The sequence below is a fragment of the Pleurodeles waltl genome, chromosome 10 (assembly GCF_031143425.1).
Source record: "Pleurodeles waltl isolate 20211129_DDA chromosome 10, aPleWal1.hap1.20221129, whole genome shotgun sequence".
Classification (NCBI taxonomy): domain Eukaryota; kingdom Metazoa; phylum Chordata; class Amphibia; order Caudata; family Salamandridae; genus Pleurodeles; species Pleurodeles waltl.
This window is the reverse complement of record NC_090449.1, coordinates 178,392,341-178,414,194: the sequence shown is the minus strand read 5'-3', so window position 1 is coordinate 178,414,194 and position 21,854 is coordinate 178,392,341. Positions and strand designations below refer to the sequence as shown.

Below are 21,854 nucleotides of genomic sequence, written 5' to 3'. Positions count from 1 at the left end.
GCAGGCTCTCTGAAGCCCGGCAGATGTGTTGCCAGGCTTGAGAGACCCTACTGCGCATGTGTGTTTGGCCGGGCGAGACGGCCAGCCGAACACACATGCGCTCTGAGGGGCACTCCCCCTCGTTTCTCCTCACCCCTGTGGCACAGCCCCTTTAAAAGAGAAGGCTAATAAACAAAGTTTATTAGCCTTCTCTTTTAAAGGTTTTGCAGCTGCCAGCGGTGGTGGGGAGGAGACGCTCACCTACCCTAATGAAGGAGGCGCCCCTGCTCATATAGATCTTAGATTTGGAAAAGCAATGATGCAGTTTTCACAAAGGTCTATTCATTTAAAGATCTTGTGACTGAACACTACCTTTGAGTATGAAGCCTGCTGAAGTGTTAAATTGACTGGCAGCAGGTAGTTATTAGGATCGAATTCCAGGACATTAAAGGTCCATGGGCACTTCTTGTTGTCTTGGTTTGCTTCTTTTGGGTGTCCTAATATGCAATGACATACAAGGTGGAGTTTATATAAAAATACGCAGCCTAGTACCTGTGATGTAGACCTACAAGAGGGACACATTACGTGTTTCCTGTTTATTAGTTTAAAGGCAGTATATGCTTAGTAGCTTCCCAATGGAATCAAAGCATGCCACTGACGTGAAATTATTTACATGAAAGTTGCCTGTACACAGGATGCATCGGAAATATGAAAAAGAGGGTCATTGGTTGACATGCCACAGGTGCAGAAACCGAGACACCCCAATGATAACTGTTTTTTGCTACCAATCCAAAGGACAGGGCCCACTGTGCGCACAAATATTAGATACTGACACACTTGCTACACCACTGGTGACACTTACTCTATTTTGCAGTTGAAACAAAGGTTAGAAATTCAGTAATGCAGCACAGACTGCCAAATACCAACCTCAGAGAATCTCGAATATCTCCTTTATCTACGATGAAGGCATGAAGACTAACCACCACCTTCTAAGTTCATAAACTTTGGGAGTGGTCGCTCACTAGCCTAAAAGTTCATTAAGCAGATGAGATCTAAACAAGGAGAAACACATCTGCAGGTAGAATGTTCACAGTGGATTTGAAAAGAAGCATATGGAATCTGCCACAAACACCAAAATGGTAGGACAAAAGGGTAAATGTGGCAAAATTATCCTTTCTGGACCTGAGTCAGGCCTCCCACCAAAAGAGACTGTGGTTGTAATCTATTAAAAAATATTAAACTATCGCTTTGGAAGTGAAAGCTTTAAGTTCACACGCTGTGAGTCTGGGAGTTGTCTTAGAAGGAGGGATCCATATCCTCACTGAGATGGGCGCAGTCTGTGAATTCAAATAATTGAGAAGCAGGGACATGTCACAAGGGTTCCTGCCACCACACCTCAGTCACATGTGAGTTGATATGCCTTATGGTTCATACAGAGGCCTATTCTCCAAAGTGAGTGGGGTGGGATTTGTATTTGGGGGAGGGGGAAGAGAGAGAGGATATTCATGGAATTATAAGCAGTATTATACCATAAAATATTTTGTTTCTGAACTGTGCCATGGCTATCCTTTTTGAGCTATTTCATTCTGCGTACTCCATATAGCTCTCTATTGCCACCTAGGAATAGAGGCCCAAGGAACAACTGCTTATGAAGGTTTGTGATGCTGCTACTAGTTGGAGGTAACACAATTTTAAAACTGTTGAATGGCTTGTGATATTTATGAGTAAAATCAGAGACATATTTTATTAGTTATTTCACATTTGTAACTATCAGCTCTCCTTATTATTTAACAAAACATTACTTAGTCCATCCTTTTATACAACCTATTTTATAAAATGAAACTTGAAATTCCACATTTATACAATATAATAATTCCAACTTTTCAAAACAACTTTAAAGAACTTATAAAACATAACTATTTTATGAAATCAAACTTGAAATTCCACATTTATACAATATATTAATTCTAACATTTTAAAAACCCTAAAGATTTGACAAACATTCTAAAATAAACAATTCCAATTTATCCAAAAATTGACAAACGAGTTTAACTGAAACAATGCTTTGGAACATCTCTTCAAACAGTTTCAATAAATAACCTTATGACCCAACTAGTTCACCTAATTAAAATGTATTATAAGACTTATCCCAATACTTCCTACTTAGAACCTTTAACGAACCTAAGAAAACGTTTTTGCAGTTTCTAAGTCTACATTTTATTCCTGGGCACGATACAAACATAAGCACTTAGTTCTTTTTTTATTTTACAATTATGCCCACATTTTCTCCCACAAACTACCCTATAGATATAACTTACAACTAACTTGTAGGTCAAAAATGTGTGCTTCACCTTAAGCCATTCAAGAGAGAATATGGCCAACATTAACCTGGTGTGCATGGAGTATTCCAGACAATACATGTTCAATAGGTAGGATATTACTCCAATTAAAACATACTAAAACAATTTGACTATTTTCAGTGTAGTACTCAGATATTCAGTTTTACAGATAGATTTTCACAACAAACTGCAAGATTTATTTGCTGGCACAAACAATATATAGAACCAATTATTACCAATGTAAAAACAAGTCAAACTATAGAACCCCATACCCAGATCATTACCTGCTACTATATCCTGTGACTGGATTCCACCTTTGATTTTCATAAATGTAAACATATTTTACGTCAGACTGAGTGTGAATATTATCTGTGCTGCTGGCCAACCCTGTTTGAAAGGAAACAATCACAATGACATTCTTCTTTTCATTTTCACTCATTTGATTTAAATATGAAAATCAACAAATATCACAAAATAGAGATCAACCAACCAGATACGAAGATGTGTGTCTCTATCATCAATCTGCACAGGAACGTGCATCACTCCACCCTTGCTCCAGAACCTACTTAATGGCAGCCGCATTATGGATGTACAACGGATGTGCTGAAGGCATGCCAAAAGCAAGCTTGTCTGTGCCCTTCTGGCCTGGACTAGGCCCAGTGCCAAGAATCCTGGTCCTCCTGCCCCCGCCGCTACCCTGCTTCAACCCTCCTCGGCCTCAGCCTTGGTAACCATTCCACGTTGCTGCCTCACCTCATTAAACAACATTGCGGGAGCGTCCTCTTGCACTTCCTGTCCTGCCAGTTCTCATGCACTTAACCACACCCAACTCTTACCGCGCCTGTGCCAACAGGACCCAACATCCCACTCTCTCACACTCAGTTCTGCAACCACACACACAACACTTGGCACTCACATGCATGCTCTTCAACATCCGCTAACTCAAACAAGCCACATAAATCTAGGACCTGCTGCATGGAAATGCCCCAAAACTACTTTTCCTCATGTAAGCCTGTCTGTTTCCCACATTGGCACCTGACATTGCCACAGCTTTTCTCCTCAGCTACAAGATCGCCAGGCAAGACAGTTTTCGTGAAAGCCTTCATATCCCCAAAGGCCTGTGTTGGGTTTCAGGAGCCCACTATGAACTGGTGTCAAAAACTGGCTCACTATTTCCAGAACAAGATTGTAAATATTCAAGCCAGAGTCCTCCTTTCTTTGCAGGAGGACTAGATTATAGTGGCACACGTGTAAAATTACAATATAAAAAGAAAGTACATAAATGTATCAGAAGACACAGTAGAACATTAATTTTAATTTCATGTCCATTGAAGTCCTTTCTTGCGTTTCGAGAAACGTTTATTCAGAAATGAAAGTTAGCAGTCCAAACTAAATGTTCCATCCATAACTAGCACATGTAATGATCCTATTTCCAAAAACAGTCTCTGATCCAAAAGTCTCAAATGATTCCACTTGAAATTCAATACACGTGTGCCATTACCTATTATATTGTTGGATAACTGTTAATGTTATCATGTAGGGTGTTGGGGGGTTGAAACCCTAGTTTTGGGCACCGTGTGTAATCTATATATAGGTAGTTTGATTTGAAAGTAGAAGCGCCATTTACTCACTATATCACCCTCTCTTTCCTATTGACTAGATTATAGTGGACAATCAGCAGCCTAGTCTAATTCTCGTCTCAACCCTTTCACTAGACATGTTTGGCCCAGTATCTCTGGAAGGATAGTTAGTAGCAATCCGCAGTCTTAATTCAGGTCCTCCCTCTGATCCATGCCCTCTGGACCTTCTGGCTTTAGGAGCTGATGTTATTAATCCCTTGGCCAATAGTCTCTTGAATGTCTCTCTGTTATTAGCTATAGTACACCGTGCTAGGAAGCAGGCTAAAATTCTGCTGCTGATGAAGAAACACAAGGATGATTCTGGTGATCCTTCCAATTACGGACCTATCGCTTTGCTTCTGGCCCTCTCAAAATCACGTCAACCATTAGCTGTTCCACTACTTGGAAAATAACAACCTATTGCATACAAGTTAATTTGGTTTTCACTCCAACTATAGTACAGAGATTGTGTAGGTGGAGGAGGTACATTACATCATGGGTACCTTAGATATCGAGGGCAGTGCTGTGCTGATCATGGCTGATTTGTCAGCAGCCTTTGAGACGGTGCATTATTCCATACTTCTGGCCCGTCTCCTAACCACTGAAATCAAGGGGCTTGCCTTGGACTTGGCGGTCTCGTTCCTGAAAGGAAGAGGTCAAGAAGTTTTGTTCCCACCTTTTTCATCTGGATCCTGTGATCTCCAGGTGGGAGCACTTCAGTGTTCAGCTTTAACCCCCACTTTATTTAATATTTACCTAGCTCCTCTTGCATTCTTGGCAAGCAAAAATAATCTCCTACGTCGATGACATCCAGCTACTTTTTGCTGGGGTAGGAATTAAATGTTCCCTGGCGAATAAATCTGATCCTGTTTGTCAGCAGTCTTTCAATGGATGACTCATCGCCTGCTTAAATGTAATGCAGTAAAGACTGAGCTACTCTTATTTGGCAGAAGAACGGGTGAGCCCTTGCAGTCTTTCGGACCAGTGAAGGCTCCTTCGCCAATACGTCATATTAGCGTCGTCAAATTCAAGGCATCAAGCTTGATTATGAGCTCTCTTTTCTGTCTCAGGTCAACGCAGTATTTGGGACCTATTTTGGTCTGTTACAGGTATTGAGGAAGTTCTTGCATGTTCTTACTCTTCCTGCAGGGAAATTGTTAGTACAGGCCTTAATATCATCCTAGCTTGATTATGGCAATGCATTGTACTTGAGTCTGCCTGACTACCTGGTTAACAAATTGATAGTGGTCCAAAATGCAGCAGTCTGTACCCTGCTAGGCCTACACATGAGAGCGCATGTTTCCCTTTTCCTTAGGGAGCTGCTTTGGCTGCCTATTAGGAAGAGGATCCTTTACAAGACCTTGCTTTTGATACATAAGGCACTTCATCAGTCTGGTGCTAATTACCTTATAGAAGGGATTTGCTTTTATGTTCCACATAGGCACCTGCGCTCTTCCAACCTTTTTTCTGGCCAAAATCCCTAAAATTCGGCAGTCTAGAACAGGGGGTAGGTCATTTTCATTCCTAGGACCTTCATTATGGAACAAACTTCTTAAGAACTATGGAGCATTTGAGCTACTTCTCAGTTTTGGATGAAACTGAAAACTTGTTTTTTAAGCAGGATTAGTGTTATTCCTCTCGGTTAGTTCTAACTGGTGGTGCAGGGCGCTAGGACACTACTTGGAGTAACAGTGCACTTTAGAAATTCCCAATACATTACATTCACAAGCCTAGAGGCAGAATCAACCACACAAAAACCATCAGCTGCACCACCTCCATATACATGTTATCCTCCATCATGGAACACGTCATTTAAGCTCCACATCACAGACAACTTCACCCTAAGCAGCACTCTCATCCTGAGGCCACCAGGACTGCGCACTAACTTCATCAGCACCATCAAGGTCTTTGTTGCACCACTCGCACTTGATGTCGTCATTACATTCTACTCTGAGGCCAGAATTTCCATCCGGAAGACCATATTGATCCCAACTCAAAAGCACTCAGACAGCCTCACCCAACTAGTTAAAGACTGTACACAGGTCGCAAGAAACCTCCTGGATACTATTTTCTCCACCTTCAAGTTGAAGAGCTCACACCAGACTCCTGAACAGACCACACCCTCGTAAAGTTCAGCAGCCCTGACCTGATTCAACGTACAGACACTATACTAGACCAGCCAGCCGAAAATGAAACATCATCACTGAAAAGGACTGGAACGCTGCTTTCAACACCCATGGACGCAAACACAGCAACAGCCTTCCAACAGATGTCAAGAATTTCAATTGGATCATCTCCAGCACTGACTCCATGGCCCACCTTAAACATAGCAATACAACAAGATCTATATCTCAGGCCAGTTGGCAAATGGAGACTCTTAGACTGATTAAACATGACTGAAAACAACTACAGTGCAAAGGGAGAATAAGCAAAGATGTTCAAATCTGCCATGAAACACTATCACCAAAAGATTCGGGCAACCAAGTGCACTGGTCATGGTGGACTGCATCGAAGCCAGCACCAACAGAACTAAAGACATCTTCGCCACAGTGAAGGATTTCCCATCACCAGTGGCTGCCTCCAACTTGATCACCCATTAGAAGGATTTCTGCAACAATCTCTCTCAATTCTTCAGCAACACAAACATTGAGATATATAGCAACTTCAACCCACAATCGGATAGACCTCGGCAAGTGCCTCCTGATCTTATCTAAACAACCAATGCTAACGACATGGCGCATCATCACCGCAAAAGAAACTGTCACCATCATGAAGTCCATATACTCGGGGCCTCCACTGGACTCCTGCCTCCACCACGCCTACTCACGAGGACTGTTACCCTTCAATGCCATGCACAAACTCATTCTGACGACTCTGCCTATTCTGCAACCAACCCATATGCTTTAAAACACAAAACTATTCCCCCATTGCTGAAGAAACTCTCTCTGAGAACCCTTCAACGCTTGCCAGCTATAGAATCTCCCATCTACCATTCCCATTCTGACAGAAAGGACCCAGGGAGTTAGCCTGGCACCGTATATCCGCAACTTTGTTTGCAGAGTTTCATAAGAATCCTCTATGAGCCCGACCCTCTTAAAAGCATCCATGATCCCCCTATCCAGTGTCATCTGGCCCTTTACATCATTTATGCCGATGACACGCATCTCGTACTCTTCCTGATGGACAAAATGCCCAGTGTCTGGATCAAGTTCAATGCCTGCATGAATAAAGTCACTCATTGGATGAAGACCAATTATCTGAAGCTGAACACGGACAAGAAATTGTGATCTTCGGGAACAGCACTTCACTGTGGAACTCAACATGGTGACCAACCGAGCCAAGACTGACACCATTCACCAACCCCCCCCCATCTACTGAGAACGTCGGGATCATCATCGACAGCAATCTCAACATGACTGCCCAAGTCAACTCTCACTGTGTCATGCTTCCACACCCTGAAGATTCTCAGAAATATTTTAATGGACTCGGTTCCATCAGAGTGTGTTTGAGGGCCTGTAAGTGGCAAAGTGTGTTAATCTATTTACTCACGAATACATGTGCATATGTTTTGACACTCTTATGGCTGTAGCAACGTTAGAAGGATAATGTTTGAAAAGGATTGGTCTTGATTTTTTGTGGCTGCATGTATGTATTAGCATGTGCCTCCCTAAAACCCTCCTTCAATTTTCCTAAACCTTTTCCATTTACAAATAAGTATTTCGCATTTTGCAGTCACTCTCCCTTGTCCCTTCCACATTTAAAACCAAAAAGTATACCTACATGTGCAGAGATATCTGCCTCAATGGCAAAGATAGAATAGGCGCAGGTCTCCATCAAAGTTACTTTCCGTCACAAGCTAACATTTCGTCAGATAAGTATAATATAACTGCTGAATTTCTATGGTTTTGTATGGGTAAAACGCCAACATAACTATAACGTCCTTGAAACGTTTGTGTTTTTTCAGTGAATTCCTATGTCTTTTTTAAAGCAAACGTCAATATTTGTGTCAGGTTGTGGCAAGCCAATCAGGACCTTGCTCTTCCCAATGTGAGGAGGATCCGGGATGACCCGGAATACACAGAATGGCCCCTAAATGACCCCTCCATGTGTCCTATGGGGTCAAGATACTTGTATATTTTGACACTGTTTTTTCGCACACCATAGCCACCCGCAGGTAATGAGAGAAACAAAATGGCGACCGCAACTTTTCTGCCAGGTTGTTGCCAGCCAATCAGGACCTTGCTTTTTCTCCGAATCTGCAGTGGGTCCACGTCTCTATATGTACAAATTTGTTTTTCATTTACTAACAAGAAAACTACTGAATGTACTTACACCAAATCACAGAAAGGTTGCTTTCTAGACCAATAGCTAGCTTCCTGCAAAATTTGGTATAAATCCGTCCACTGGTTCAGTCGCTATTCCTGTTCAAAATCCCTAAGGAAAATTACATGGAGAAAACTCCGAAATGTTCCGGACTGGAGCTGACATGAGCTTCGTATTTTTTTGGAACATTTTGTGAAGAATTGTCAACCGGCGCCAAAGATCTATGAAAGTTTAAAAACGCTTTTTCTATAGAAACTAGGTCCTAACTATACCTACCTAGTGGCGACCTTCACTATGTAAAATTTATATATATATATATATATATATATATGGAAAATGTCACTTACCCAGTGTACATCTGTTCGTGGCATGAGTCGCTGCAGATTCACATGCTGTGCACAGTCCGCCGTCTGGTGTTGGGCTCGGAGTGTTATAAGTTGTTTTTCTTCGAAGAAGTCTTTGCGAGTCACAAGACCGAGGGACTCCTCCCATTTCGATTCCATTGCGCATGGGCGCCGACTCCATCTTAGATTGTTTTCCCCGCAGAGGGTGAGGTAGGAGTTGTGTATGTTAGTAATATTGCCCATGCAATGGAATGAATACGTATGTACATAATAAAGGATAAAGTAATATATTTACAAATGTACAAATGTTCAAGATCTACTTCTAAACAGCTACAGGCTCCCGGGGAGGCGGGTGGGCGCATGTGAATCTGCAGCGACTCATGCCACGAACAGATGTACACTGGGTAAGTGACATTTTCCGTTCGATGGCATGTGTAGCTGCAGATACACATGCTGTGCATAGACTAGTAAGCAGTTATCTCCCCAAAAGCGGTGGTTCAGCCTGTAGGAGTTGAAGTAGTTTGAAATAATGTTTTTAGTACAGCTTGACCTACTGTGGCTTGTTGTGCAGTTAACACATCTACACAGTAGTGCTTGGTAAATGTATGAGGCGTAGACCATGTTGCTGCCTTACATATTTCGTTCATTGGAATATTTCCTAGAAAGGCCATGGTAGCCCCTTTCTTTCTGGTTGAGTGTGCCTTTGGTGTAATAGGCAGCTCTCTCTTTGCTTTAAGATAGCAGGTTTGAATACACTTAACTTTCCACCTAGCAATGCCTTGTTTTGAAATTGGATTTCCTGTATGAGGTTTTTGAAAGGCAATAAATAGTTGTTTTGTTTTTCTAATTAGTTTTGTTCTGTCAATGTAGTACATTAGTGTTCTTTTGATGTCTAATGTATGTAGTGCTCTTTCAGCTACAGAATCTGGTTGTGGGAAGAACACTGGTAATTCTACTGTTTGATTTAAGTGGAACGGTGAGATAACCTTTGGTAAAAATTTAGGATTTGTTCTTAGAACTACTTTATTTTTATGTATCTGAATAAATGTTTCTTGTATGTTAAATGCTTGAATCTCGCTCACTCTTCTTAGAGATGTGATGGCAATCAAAAATGCAACTTTCCACGTTAAGTATTGCATTTCACAAGAATGCATGGGCTCGAAAGGTGGACCCATGAGTCTTGTTAAGACAATGTTGAGGTTCCATGAAGGAACAGGTGGTGTTCTTGGTGGTATGATTCTCTTTAAGCCTTCCATAAACGCTTTAATGACTGGTATTTTAAATAGTGAAGTTGAATGAGTAATTTGTAGGTAAGCTGATATCGCGGTGAGATGTATCTTTATGGAAGAGAAAGCTAGATTTGATTTTTGCAAATGTAGTAAATATCCTACTATATCTTTTGGAGATGCGTGTAATGGCTGAATTTGATTATTCTGGCAGTAATACACAAATCTTTTCCACTTGTTTGCATAGCAGTGTCTAGTGGTAGGTTTCCTAGCTTGTTTTATGACCTCCATACATTCTTGTGTGAGGTGCAAGTGTCCGAATTCTAGGATTTCAGGAGCCAAATTGCTAGATTCAAAGATGCTGGATTTGGATGTCTGATCTGTTGTTTGTGTTATGTTAACAGATCTGGTTTGTTGGGTAGTTTGACATGAGGTACTACTGACAGGTCTAGTAGTGTCGTGTACCAAGGTTGCCTTGCCCATGTTGGTGCTATTAGTATGAGTTTGAGTTTGTTTTGACTCAACCTGTTTACTACATATGGAAGGAGAGGGAGAGGGGGAAAAGCGTATGCAAAGATCCCTGACCAGTTCATCCATAGAGCATTCCCTTGGGATTGATTTTGTGGGTACCTGGATGCGAAGTTTTGGCATTTTGAGTTTTTCTTTGTTTTGCAAATAGATCTATTTGAGGTGTCCCCCAAATTTGAAAGTAATTGTTTAGTATTTGGGGGTGAATTTCCCATTTGTGGGTTTGTTGGTGATCTCGAGAGAGATTGTCTGCCAACTGGTTCTGAATCCCTGGAATAAATTGGGCTATTAGGCGAACATGGTTGTGAATCGCCCAATGCCATATTTTCTGTGTTAGGAGGCACAACTGTGTTGAGTGTGTCCCTCCTTGTTTGTTTAGATAATACATTGTTGTCATGTTGTCTGTTTTGACAAGAATGTATTTTTGGGTTATTATGGGTTGAAATGCTTTCAGCGCTAGAAATACTGCTAACATTTCCAAGTGATTTATGTGAAACTGTCTTTGATGTATGTCCCATTGTCCTTGGATGCTGTGTTGATTGAGGTGTGCTCCCCACCCTGTCATGGAAGCATCTGTTGTTATGACGTATTGTGGCACTGGGTCTTGGAAAGGCCGCCCTCGGTTTAAATTTGTACTGTTCCACCATAGAAGCGAGATGTATGTTTGGCGGTCTATCAACACCAGATCTAAAAGTTCACCCTGTGCTTGTGACCATTGTGATGCTAGGCACTGTTGTAAGGGCCGCATGTGCAATCTTGCGTTTGGAACAATGGCTATGCATGAAGACATCATGCCTAGTAGTTTCATTACCATTCTGACTTGTATCTTTTGTGTTGGATACATGGCCTGTATTACCTTGTGAAATGTTTGAACCCGTTGTGGACTTGGAGTGGCAATCCCTTTTGCTGTGTTGATTGTCGCTCCTAAGTATTGCTGCGTTTGACACGGCAAAAGGTGTGACTTCGTGTAGTTGATGGAGAAACCTAGCCTGTGAAGGGTTTGTATGACATATTTTGTGTGCTGTGAACACTGTTTTAGCGTGTTGGTTTTGATTAACCAGTCGTCTAAGTACGGGAACACATGTATTTGCTGCCTTCTGATATGTGCAGCTACTACTGCCAGGCATTTTGTAAAAACTCTTGGCGCAGTTGTTATTCCGAATGGCAACACTTTGAATTTGTAATGTATTCCTTGGAATACGAACCTTAGGTATTCCTGTGTGAAGGATGTATTGGTATATGGAAATACGCATCTTTTAGATCTAATGTTGTCATGTAGTCTTGCTGTTTGAGCAGTGGGATTACGTTTTGTAACGTGACCATGTGAAAGTGGTCTGATTTTATGTAGGTATTTAGTGTTCTGAGATCTAGTATTGGTCTCAGAGTTTTGTCCTTTTTGGGTATTAGAAAGTACAGTGAGTAAACTCCTGTATTTTTTTGTTGAATTGGTACTAATTCTATTGCGTCCTTTTGTAGCAACGCTTGAACTTCTAGTCCTAGAAGATCTATATGTTGTTTTGACATATTGTGTGTTTTCGGTGGGACGTTTGGAGGGAATTGGCGAAATTCTATGCAATAACCATGCTGGATAATTGCTAAGACCCAAGTGTCTGTTGTTATTTCCTCCCAAAGTTTGTAAAATTGGCTTAGTCTTCCCCCCACATGTGATGGGGGTGTGTGACTTGTGAGTCACTGCTTATTTTGAGGGGTTTTGGGGCCCTGGAATTTTCCTCTATTTTTTGGGAATTGGCCCCCTCTAAATTGCCCTCGAAAACCCCCCCTCTGATATTGACCCTGGTAGGTAGGCCTTGTTTGTGAGGTTGTGGTTTCTGTGGGTTGACCTCGAAACCCTCCCCTAAAAGGTGTTTTCCGAAATGTGCCTCTGCTCTGCGGGGAGTAGAGTGCGCCCATGGCTTTGGCTGTATCGGTGTCCTTTTTGAGTTTTTCAATGGCAGTGTCTACCTCCGGCCCAAACAATTGCTGTTCATTAAACGGCATATTGAGCACAGCCTGCTGGATTTCCGGTTTGAACCCAGAAGTGCGCAGCCATGCGTGCCTTCGTATTGTGACTGCAGTGTTTATTGTCCTCGCAGCTGTATCTGCTGCATCCATGGAAGACCGTATCTGATTATTTGAGATACTTTGTCCCTCTTCCACCACCTGTTGCGCTCTTTTTTAGACCTCCTTGGGTAAGTGTTCGATGAAATGTTGCATTTCATCCCAATGAGCCCTGTCGTATCTTGCCAAAAGTGCTTGCGAATTGGCAATACGCCACTGATTTGCTGCTTGCGCTGCAACCCTTTTTCCTGCAGCATCAAATTTGCGGCTCTCCTTGTCTGGAGGTGGTGCGTCGCCTGAGGTATGAGAGTTGGCTCTCTTACGAGCTGCCCCGACAACTACTGAGTCTGGTGTTAGTTGTGTTGTAATATATATTGGATCTGTGGGCGGTGGCTTATATTTTTTCTCCACCCTTGGAGTTATGGCTCTGCCTTTAACTGGATCCTGAAATATTTGTTTTGAATGTCTTAGCATTCCTGGGAGCATGGGAAGGCTTTGGTACTGGCTATGGGTGGAGGATATGGTGTTAAAGAGAAAGTCATCCTCAATTGGTTCCGAATGTAAGGAGACATTGTGAAATTCGGCTGCCCTTGCGACCACCTGTGTATAGGATGTACTGTCCTCAGGTGGTGGCGGTTTTGTAGGATAAGAGTCTGGGCTATTGTCAGACACTGGAGCATCGTAGAGGTCCCATGCATCGGGATCATCCTGACTCATTGTGGTATGAGCTGGTGAGTGCATTAGTGGTGGAGTTGTCGCTGGTGATGCATGTGTTGATGGTGGTGGAGAAGGTGGTGGGGTTGTTTTCTTTGCCACCTTTGCCTGTGGTTGCTTGTCCCCTTGTTGAAAAGCAAGTTTCCTTTTAATCTTGATTGGGGGAAGAGTGGTTATCTTCCCTGTGTCCTCATGAATATGAAGCCTTCTCTGCGTGTAGTCAGGCTCTACAGCTTGAAGCTCCTCTCCAAATCTGTGTAATTGTGTGGTTAACCCTTGTTCCTCTGTATAGGAACTGGTTTTCGGGTCCGAGGCTGGATGTTTCGGGACCGAAACCTTTTCGGAAGTCTTTTTCGGCTCCGAAGAAATGTTCTTAGGTTTCGGCGCGGTGTCTCGGTGCCGAATCTCTTCGGCGCACTGTCTCTGTGCCGAAGTTTCTCGGAGCCGCTGTCTCGGCTCCGAGGTTGCTGAGTGGTGGTATCACGACCGGAGTCGGATGACTTCGACACCAGCATGCCCTTTTTTGGTGCCTTGGGACGGTCACCGAGTTTTTGGGTTGAGCCATGGCCTGTTGGCGGTGGCGTCCCCTGGGCTTTTGTGTACTTTTCGTGAGTCCTTATTTTCGACGTCTTACTCACGGTTGTTGTTTCTTTGGCGTTGAGTTCTTCCGAATCCGACTCGAAGATGGAGAAAGTTTCTTCTTCCTCCTCGAACCGCTGTTGACCCGTCGGCGTGGATGCCATTTGTAATCTCCTGGCTCTTCGGTCTCTCAGCGTCTTTCTCGACCGAAACGCTCGACAGGCTTCACACGTATCCTCCTTGTGCTCGGGGGACAAGCACAAGTTACAGACCAGATGCTGATCCGTATACGGATATTTGTTATGGCATTTTGGACAGAAGCGGAACGGGGTCCGTTCCATCAGTCTTGAAGTCGCACGCGGTCGGGCCGACCAGGCCCCGACGGGGGATCGAAATTACCCCGAAGGGCCACTGGAGCTGTTCAAAATTCGGTGTCGATTTGTTCTAACTAACCCGATACCGAACGCAACAAAACCGACGTTTTTTTCAGAGATTCTAACTAACTTTCCGACCCGAAACACGGAGCGAAAAGGAACACGTCCGAACCCGATGGCGGAAAAAAAACAATCTAAGATGGAGTCGACGCCCATGCGCAATGGAATCGAAATGGGAGGAGTCCCTCGGTCTCGTGACTCGAAAAGACTTCTTCGAAGAAAAACAACTTGTAACACTCCGAGCCCAACACCAGACGGCGGACTGTGCACAGCATGTGTATCTGCAGCTACACATGCCATCGAACATATATATATATATATTTATTTCATAAAGAAAAAACTGAATAAAACAGCAAGTTTGAAATATAAACCTTGATAGTGTCGTGGAAATCAAGGTGAGTATGTGACTCATAAGTATGAATAAGACTCATCTACAGATAAACTAAAAAAGGTCTCAAATATGGCAAAACAGAAAATGTAAAAGATTCTGAAATAAAAATATTCTGTCTGATTTTTTATATTGTGTCTCAGGACAACACTTCTCAAAGTGTGAACCCAACCTGCAACAGCTAGATTCAGATGTTGATGAAAACAGATGTACCTACATGAGGCAAACACCTAACCTCCTCATGCACAGCAGATATGAAAACCTTCATTGAGAAGAAAAAGTGCCCCTGAAGAAGCTAAAACTCTTCAGAGAAGAAGGAAGTCTTAAATGCAAATGCAAAAGCGCAGAACAACTCCTAAAGAGTCAAAAATATTAGTTATTCTATACAAGAGAGTAAACAGAAACTACAGAGAGATGTGTCTAAATGAAGATCCATGATAACCTGACATAAACCAGGAAAAAGAAGGAATAATGTTCCAAGAACATGCCAAAACCATATAATAAGTGTCTACACTAAAGGTTAAAAAATCCATCAAACTGTAATAGCTATCGGATATAAAACTTTTAAGACCAAAACAAAGAAAGTCTTAAAGTCCTCAATATTATATCTTCTGGTTTCTAATGTATCTTATCTACCAAAAGTAGAAAACTGATACTACCATATCATAGGTAAAAGTAGAACGTACAGAAAACACCATCGATCAACAGCTACCTTGTATGACAGTACAAGAAGGACTTAGTAAACAGGCACCCTTAGTGCTGTATAATCCTTATAAAACCTCATTGAACAGAAATTAAATAATATACTGACACTCCCTTTGAGCTGTTATTATTGCCAGTTCCTTTTGAGTCACAAGATCGAGTGACTCCTCCTCTTGGTGATAGTGCTCATTGGCATGGAGTCCTTTGTTAGATTGTTTTCCCGCAGGAGGGTGAAGTAAAAAGTGTGGATATGCATATGTACATATAGTGAGAAAAGAAGATGTTCATGCAATGTATATACATATTTACATGAATAAAGTACCACAACGGCTACAGGCTTCCAGGGAGGAGGCAGGGCGCATGTGAATCTGCAGCACTACATGCCACAAACAGATGTCTACAAGGTAAGTAACATTTTCCGTTCAATGGCATGTATAGCTGCAGATACACATGATTTTCATAGACTGAAAAGCAGTCCCCTCCCAAAATAAGCGGTGGCTAGGCTGTAGGAGTTGGAGTAGTTTGAAATAGTGTTTTAAGCACTGCTTGTCTGACATTTGCTTGTTGGCGAGATAAGACATCCACACAGTAGTGTTTAGTAAATGTGTGTGGTGTGGAACTTGTGGCTGCTTTATAAATATCTGCCACTGGTATATTTCCTAAGAATGTCAATGAAGCTCCTTTCTTTGTATTAGAATGTGCTTCAGGAGTTACTAATAACTATCTTTTAGCCTTACGATAACAAGTTTGAATACACTTTACTATCCATCTAGGTAATCCTTGTTTTGAAATAGGATTACTCTTATGAGGTTGTTGAAACGCCACAAAGAGTTGTTTAGATTTCCTGAAATCTTTTGTTCTGTCTACATGAAACATGAAAGCTCTTTTAACATCAAAGGGGTGAAGAGCTCTTTCAGCAACTGAATTTGGCTGTGGAAAGAAGACTGTCAATTCCACTGACTGAGTGATGTGAAATGGTGAAACTACTTTAGGTAGGAATTTTGGGTTTATCCTAAGTACTACTTTATTTTTGTGAATTCGGAAGAAAGGTTCTTCTAAAGTGAATGGTTGAATTTCACTAACTCTTCTTAAGGAAGTAATTGCTACTAAGTAAGCAACCTTTTATGAAACAAACTGGGGAGTGCAAGAATGCATGGGTTCAAATGGTGGACCCATAAGTCTTGTGAGCACAATGTTAAGATTCCAGGAAGGAGCTGGTGGAGCTCTAGGTGGATTAATTATTTTAAGGCCTTCCATAAAAGCTTTTATAAGAGGAATCCAAAACAGATAAGCAGCTATTGCCGTTAACTGAATTTTAATAGAAGAATGCGACAGATTTGCTTTATGTAAATGAAGCAAATTGCAGACAATATCATGTACTGATGTTTTAAGTGGATTAATGTTTTTGGGTTGACAGTAATATACAAAACGTTTCCATTTAGCTACATAACACTGTCTTCTTGTAGGTTTGCGTACTTCCTTTAGAATATCCATACATTCAGATGGAAGCTGTGGATATCCAAATTCTATGACCTCAGGAGCCAAATCGGCAGGTTGAGCATATTGGTATTGGGATGCCTGATTTGACCTTTGTTCTGAGTTAGTAGGTCTAGTCTGTTTGGGAGCTTGTGATGAAAATTAGTTACTTACCTATAACTTTTTTTCTCCAGTATTGGAATCTTTCATAGATTCACATGCTTGAATCATTCCCCATCATCAAGATAGGAGCCCCAAGTATAGTTAACTAAGAAGTATTGAAATAGATGTAATCTAAGGGCCCAAGGCCTCTTAATTTAACAGTCTATAAGAGTCATTTTAAGAAAAAGGACCAAACTTGCGTGAAGGTAGGGTTTTGGACTTCTCCCAGTTGAGGGTCAGGCTTAAGCTGTTGAATAAGCAAACGCACTTTCTTGTTGACCTGCGCACTCCTGCATAGGTGTTTGCCTTAATCAGCCAATCGTCTAGATATGGGAATATCTGATGTTTTCTCATCCTGAGAAAAGCTAGAATTGGCGCTAGGCACTTGGTAAATATCCTGGGAGCTGACTTTAGGCCAAAAAGGAGGACACAAAATTGAAAATGGCTTCCGGCTACCATGAATCTCAGGTATTGTCTGGGGGTTGGGTGAATGGGGATGTGGAAATATGCATCCTTTAGGTCTAATCTAGTGTAGACATAAAATCTCCCTAGTTTAGTTGCAGAAGGACATCCTATAGGCTTATCATGTGGAAGGACTGTTTTTTCAAGTAGGTGTTTAATTCTCTGAGGCCGAGGATTGGCCTCCAGTCCTTCCACTTTTTGCGAATGAGAAAGAACCTGGAATAAAAACCCCTTCCTTGCTGTGATAGAGGTACTTTCTCTATTGCTCCTTTGAGGAGCATCTTGTTGATCTCCCTCTTGAGCTGTTGTAGATACTTTGATGGAGTTCTGCGAGGAGGATTGGGAGGAGGCATTTGGACAAACTCCAAAGTGTGGCCCTGTTTCACTAATTGTAGGACCCACTTGTCTGATGTGATGACTTGCCATTGTTTGAAAAACAGGGATATCTTTCCGCCTAAAACCAGAGAAGGAGGATCGGATGTAGCCGGAGCCTTGGGAGTATCAGGCTCTGCGAGCCGAGTCCTTAGCAGGGCGAGTTGAGCGTCCCCTAGAGCCAGATCTGCAGTAAGCCGCTTGTGGTGGTTGCCTTTGTGGATAGTATTGACGGAACTGCTGAGAGGAGGAAGGATACGTCGAGTATCTGTATTGCTGGAGGCCTCCCCTATATGAAGGCATTCCACGTCCTCTCCTGGTTCGAAAGGAAGGTTTCCAATACTGGAGAGTTCCCAGCAATTTCGCTGTATCTGTGTCAGATTTAATAGATTGCAGAGCCTCATCAATATGTTTTCCAAACAACGCTTGGCCATCGAAAGGAAGGTCTAAAACTTTATTCTGGACCTCAGGTCGGAAGGACGTCGCTCTCAGCCAGCCTTGCCTCTGAAGGGCAGCCACACCTGCAAGCTGACGAAACCCAGTCGTGGCTATATCCAAAGAACAGTCTATCAGTTCCGCTGACGTATGCTCTCCCTCATGTAACGCTTTCTTCGCCTCTGATTTAACATCCTCCGGCAACTGGTCAAAATGCGGGGCGATGTCTGCCCATAGTTGTCTGTCATATCTGGCTAACACTGACAGGGAGTTAGCCGCTGTTATAACAAGGCTAGCTATTGACAAGAGCCTTTTTCCAATATTATCCATCCATCGACCCTCTTTGTCCGGAGGTGCGGAAATTGGAGTAGAGGGATTTTTGGACCATCTCTGTGCTGCCTGAGCAACCACTGAGTCTGGATGAGGGTGACCAGTTAGACATGCTGGGGCATCCTCTGGTGCTTTGTTTTTTTTGTCTAGCCGGGGAAGCACCGCCGTGACGAAGTTGACTAATGGTATAGAGCGCACAGATTTCTGGAACGGCTCTTTAAAAGCATATAAGAAGCAATCTGTTTGCTTGGACGACATTGTTGTGCTGTTTTACTCTCGTCAAAGTGTCGTCTACGGCGCAGATATAGCCTTCATCGACGGTGGAGTCGTCGTCGACGAATGCATTGAGATCTTAATCATCGACAGCCTTACTGAAGAGTCTACCGTCGACGAGGCTGCTGACGATGGCAATGCGGACGCCATAATCACTGCCGGTGACGATGAAGAGGTGTAGATCCTCGTCGATGATGATGTTGTTGGCACTGTTCTCGTCGACGGTGGGACACTCGTCGTCGATGATGTCGTTGTCAAAACTGCCAGGGACACTGAAACAGAAGTCGTCGTCGACGGTGAAAAAGCACTCACCGACGCCCTCGTCAATGATGAATCCGTCGTCGACAGTGCAGTCTTTGCCCCAGAAGCAGATGAGGGCCTTTTGAAAGGCACAGATTGCGGTATAGAAGATGACTTATTGTGCCTTTCAGAGCTGCAGGCATGACCTCTCTCCCTTTTCTTGGAGGATCTATGAGGTGAAGTAGAGGGGCTGCAGCCCTTGTAAGACCCTGAGGCGGTCTTTTTGTGGGCTTTTCTTGATTGCTCTGAAGGAGATCTTGTATCTGATTTAGCCCTTGACAATGTTGAGTCATCACTATCTGAATCCGAGACTGGATTATCTCTGGACTTCAGTTTTTGCAGCCATATCAACAATCTGCCTTCTCTGTCCTTGAGTTTTAGAAGAAAAGGTACGACAAACCTTACAGTCCTTGGCTAAGTGGTCTGCAAAGAGGCAATATATGCAATCCTGATGAGGGTCTTCAGAGTGTAGTCCCTTTTTACCACAGGTCTTGCAAGCCCTGAATAAACCCTTCTCTCCTTCTCAGACATGCTGTAGGCCTTACCCACGAACAGTCAAAACAAATTTTAGCAGAGAAAAAACAGCTTAAAGCTAATCCAAAAGTGTGAAGAAAGAGCAGAGCTCTGAGGAGACTCCCTAGCACGACGTGCGGTAGAAAATCTGAGGTACTGGAGCTACTCTCAGGAGCGTTCTAGAGGGTGGTGTTGTCTGATTGGTGGATGCTCAAGTTTGGTCCTTTTTGTTACAATGACTCTGATAGACTGTTAAATTAAGAGGCCTTGGGCCCTTAGATTATATCTATTTCAACACTACTTAGTTAAATATACCGGGGGCTCCCATCTCGACGACGGGGAATGATTCAAGCATGTGAATCTATTAAAGTTCCAATACTGGAGTAAGTTGTACTACAGACAGATCCAACAGTGTTCTGTACCAGTGTGACGGATCTTTCTTGTTGACCAGAAATAGAATTAGTGGGAGAGGGGGAAAAGCGTAAGCAAATACCCCTGACCAATTGATCCACAGAGCATTGCCCTTGGATTGAGGGTGTAGGTACCTGGATGCGAAGTTTGGGCATTTTGCGTTTTCGCTTGTGGCAAAGAGGTCTTTGTCAGGGGTTCCCCATTACTGGAAGTACTGTTGAATCACCTAAGGGTAAATCTCTCATTTGTGTATTTGTTGCTGCGTCCTGATTAAAAGGTCGGCTAGTTGGTTGTGTATCCCTGGGACATACTCTGCTAGAAGTTGAAAGTGATCGTGAATTGCCCATTTCCAAATTGTTTGTGCTAGAAGGGACAATTGAGATGAGTGTGCCCCCCCTCCTGTTTTTGCAGATAATACATTGTGGTCATGTTGTCTGTCCTTATTAACACTGTTTGTGTGTGACCTGTGGTTAGAAAGCTTTGAGTGCTAGGAACACTGCTAGCAATTCTAAATGGTTTATGTGATAAGTTTTTTGAATTGAGTCCCATTCCCCATTTATGGTAAGGTTATTGAGATGGACTCCCCAACCTATCATTGATGCATCGGTTGTGGTTATGGCCTGAGGCACAGGGTTCTGAAAGGGCACTCTTTTAATAGGTTGGTGTGATTTCCACCACTGCAGATAGTGGGTCGTTTGGTGGTCCAACAACACTAGATCGTGAAGTTGACCCTGTATTTAAGACCATTGTTGCAAGAGACACTGTTGTAGCGATCTCATGTTTAGAAGTGCATTCGGTACTATTGCTATGCATGATGCTATCATTCCCAAGAGTTTCATGATGAACCTCACTGTGTAAGTGTTATTGTATTGTAGTTGAGATAGGAGATTGTGGAAAGCTTGAATCCTTAGTGTGTCTGGGAATGCTAATGCTGATTTGAGTGTTCAGAATTGCTCCTAGATACGGTTGTATTTGTGCTGGTTGCTGATGAGATTTTTAGTAATTGATTGTGAATCCTAGGTTGTGTAAGATGTCCGCTGTGTACTGTGTGTGTTGTTGACAGGTTTGAATGGTGCTGGCTTTTATGAGCCAGTCGTCCAGATAGGGAAAGACATGTATATGTTGCCTTCTGAGGTATGCTGCGACCACTGCAAGGCTTTTGGTGAGTACCCTTGGTGCTGTTGTTACTCCAAAGGGTAGTACTTTGAACTGGTAGTGCTTGCCTGCTATCACAAATCTTAGAAATTTGCGATGTGCTGGATGTAGAGGAATGTGGAAGAAAGCATCTTTTTAATCTAATGTGGTCATGTAGTCTTGTGTCTGTAGCAGGGGAATGATGTCCTGTAGAGTGATGTGGAAATGCTCTGACAGAATGTACTGATTGAGGGGTCTGAGATCTAGGATTGGTCTGAGAGTACCATCCTTCTTTGGTATGAGGAAGTATAGTGAATATACTCCTGACCCTTATTGGGATATAGGTACCATCTCTAATGCACTTTTGAGTAGAAGTGATTGTACCTCTTGTTTTAATAAATGTAGATGTTCCAGAGAAAGTCTGTGCCAGCGAAGGGGAATGTTTGTTAGAGCAGAAATTAGTTCTATGCAATAACCATGTTGGATAATTGATAGCACCCATTGATATGTTGTAATGTTGTGCCATTGCTGGTAGAAAATGTCCAGTCTTCCTCCCACAGGAGATGCATGCTGTGTGGGGATGTGTACAAAGTCAATCTTTGGTTGAGGTGGAGGAACCTCTTGGGGTGGTTGATTTACCTTTACCTCTAAAGTTATTTCCTCTGTAAGATCCTCTGAAAGAGCATCTGTTGGAAAAATGTGGCCCTTGTTTCTGTTGGGATGTGGACGGATCTGAGGTTGATGGTTTAAAAC

General features: G+C 42.7%; 1 protein-coding gene across 3 annotated transcripts in view; it reads right to left on the bottom strand.

Annotated features, from left to right (window-relative positions):
- TECPR1 (tectonin beta-propeller repeat containing 1) overlaps positions 1–21,854 on the bottom strand; it is a 428,339-nt gene that overhangs the window by 136,313 nt on the left and 270,172 nt on the right. For all 3 annotated transcript variants that reach the window (XM_069210138.1, XM_069210137.1, XM_069210139.1), the window contains exon 16: positions 2,603–2,705. In XM_069210138.1, the coding sequence (XP_069066239.1) occupies positions 2,603–2,705 (103 nt within the window). The remainder of the gene's footprint in view (positions 1–2,602; positions 2,706–21,854) is intronic.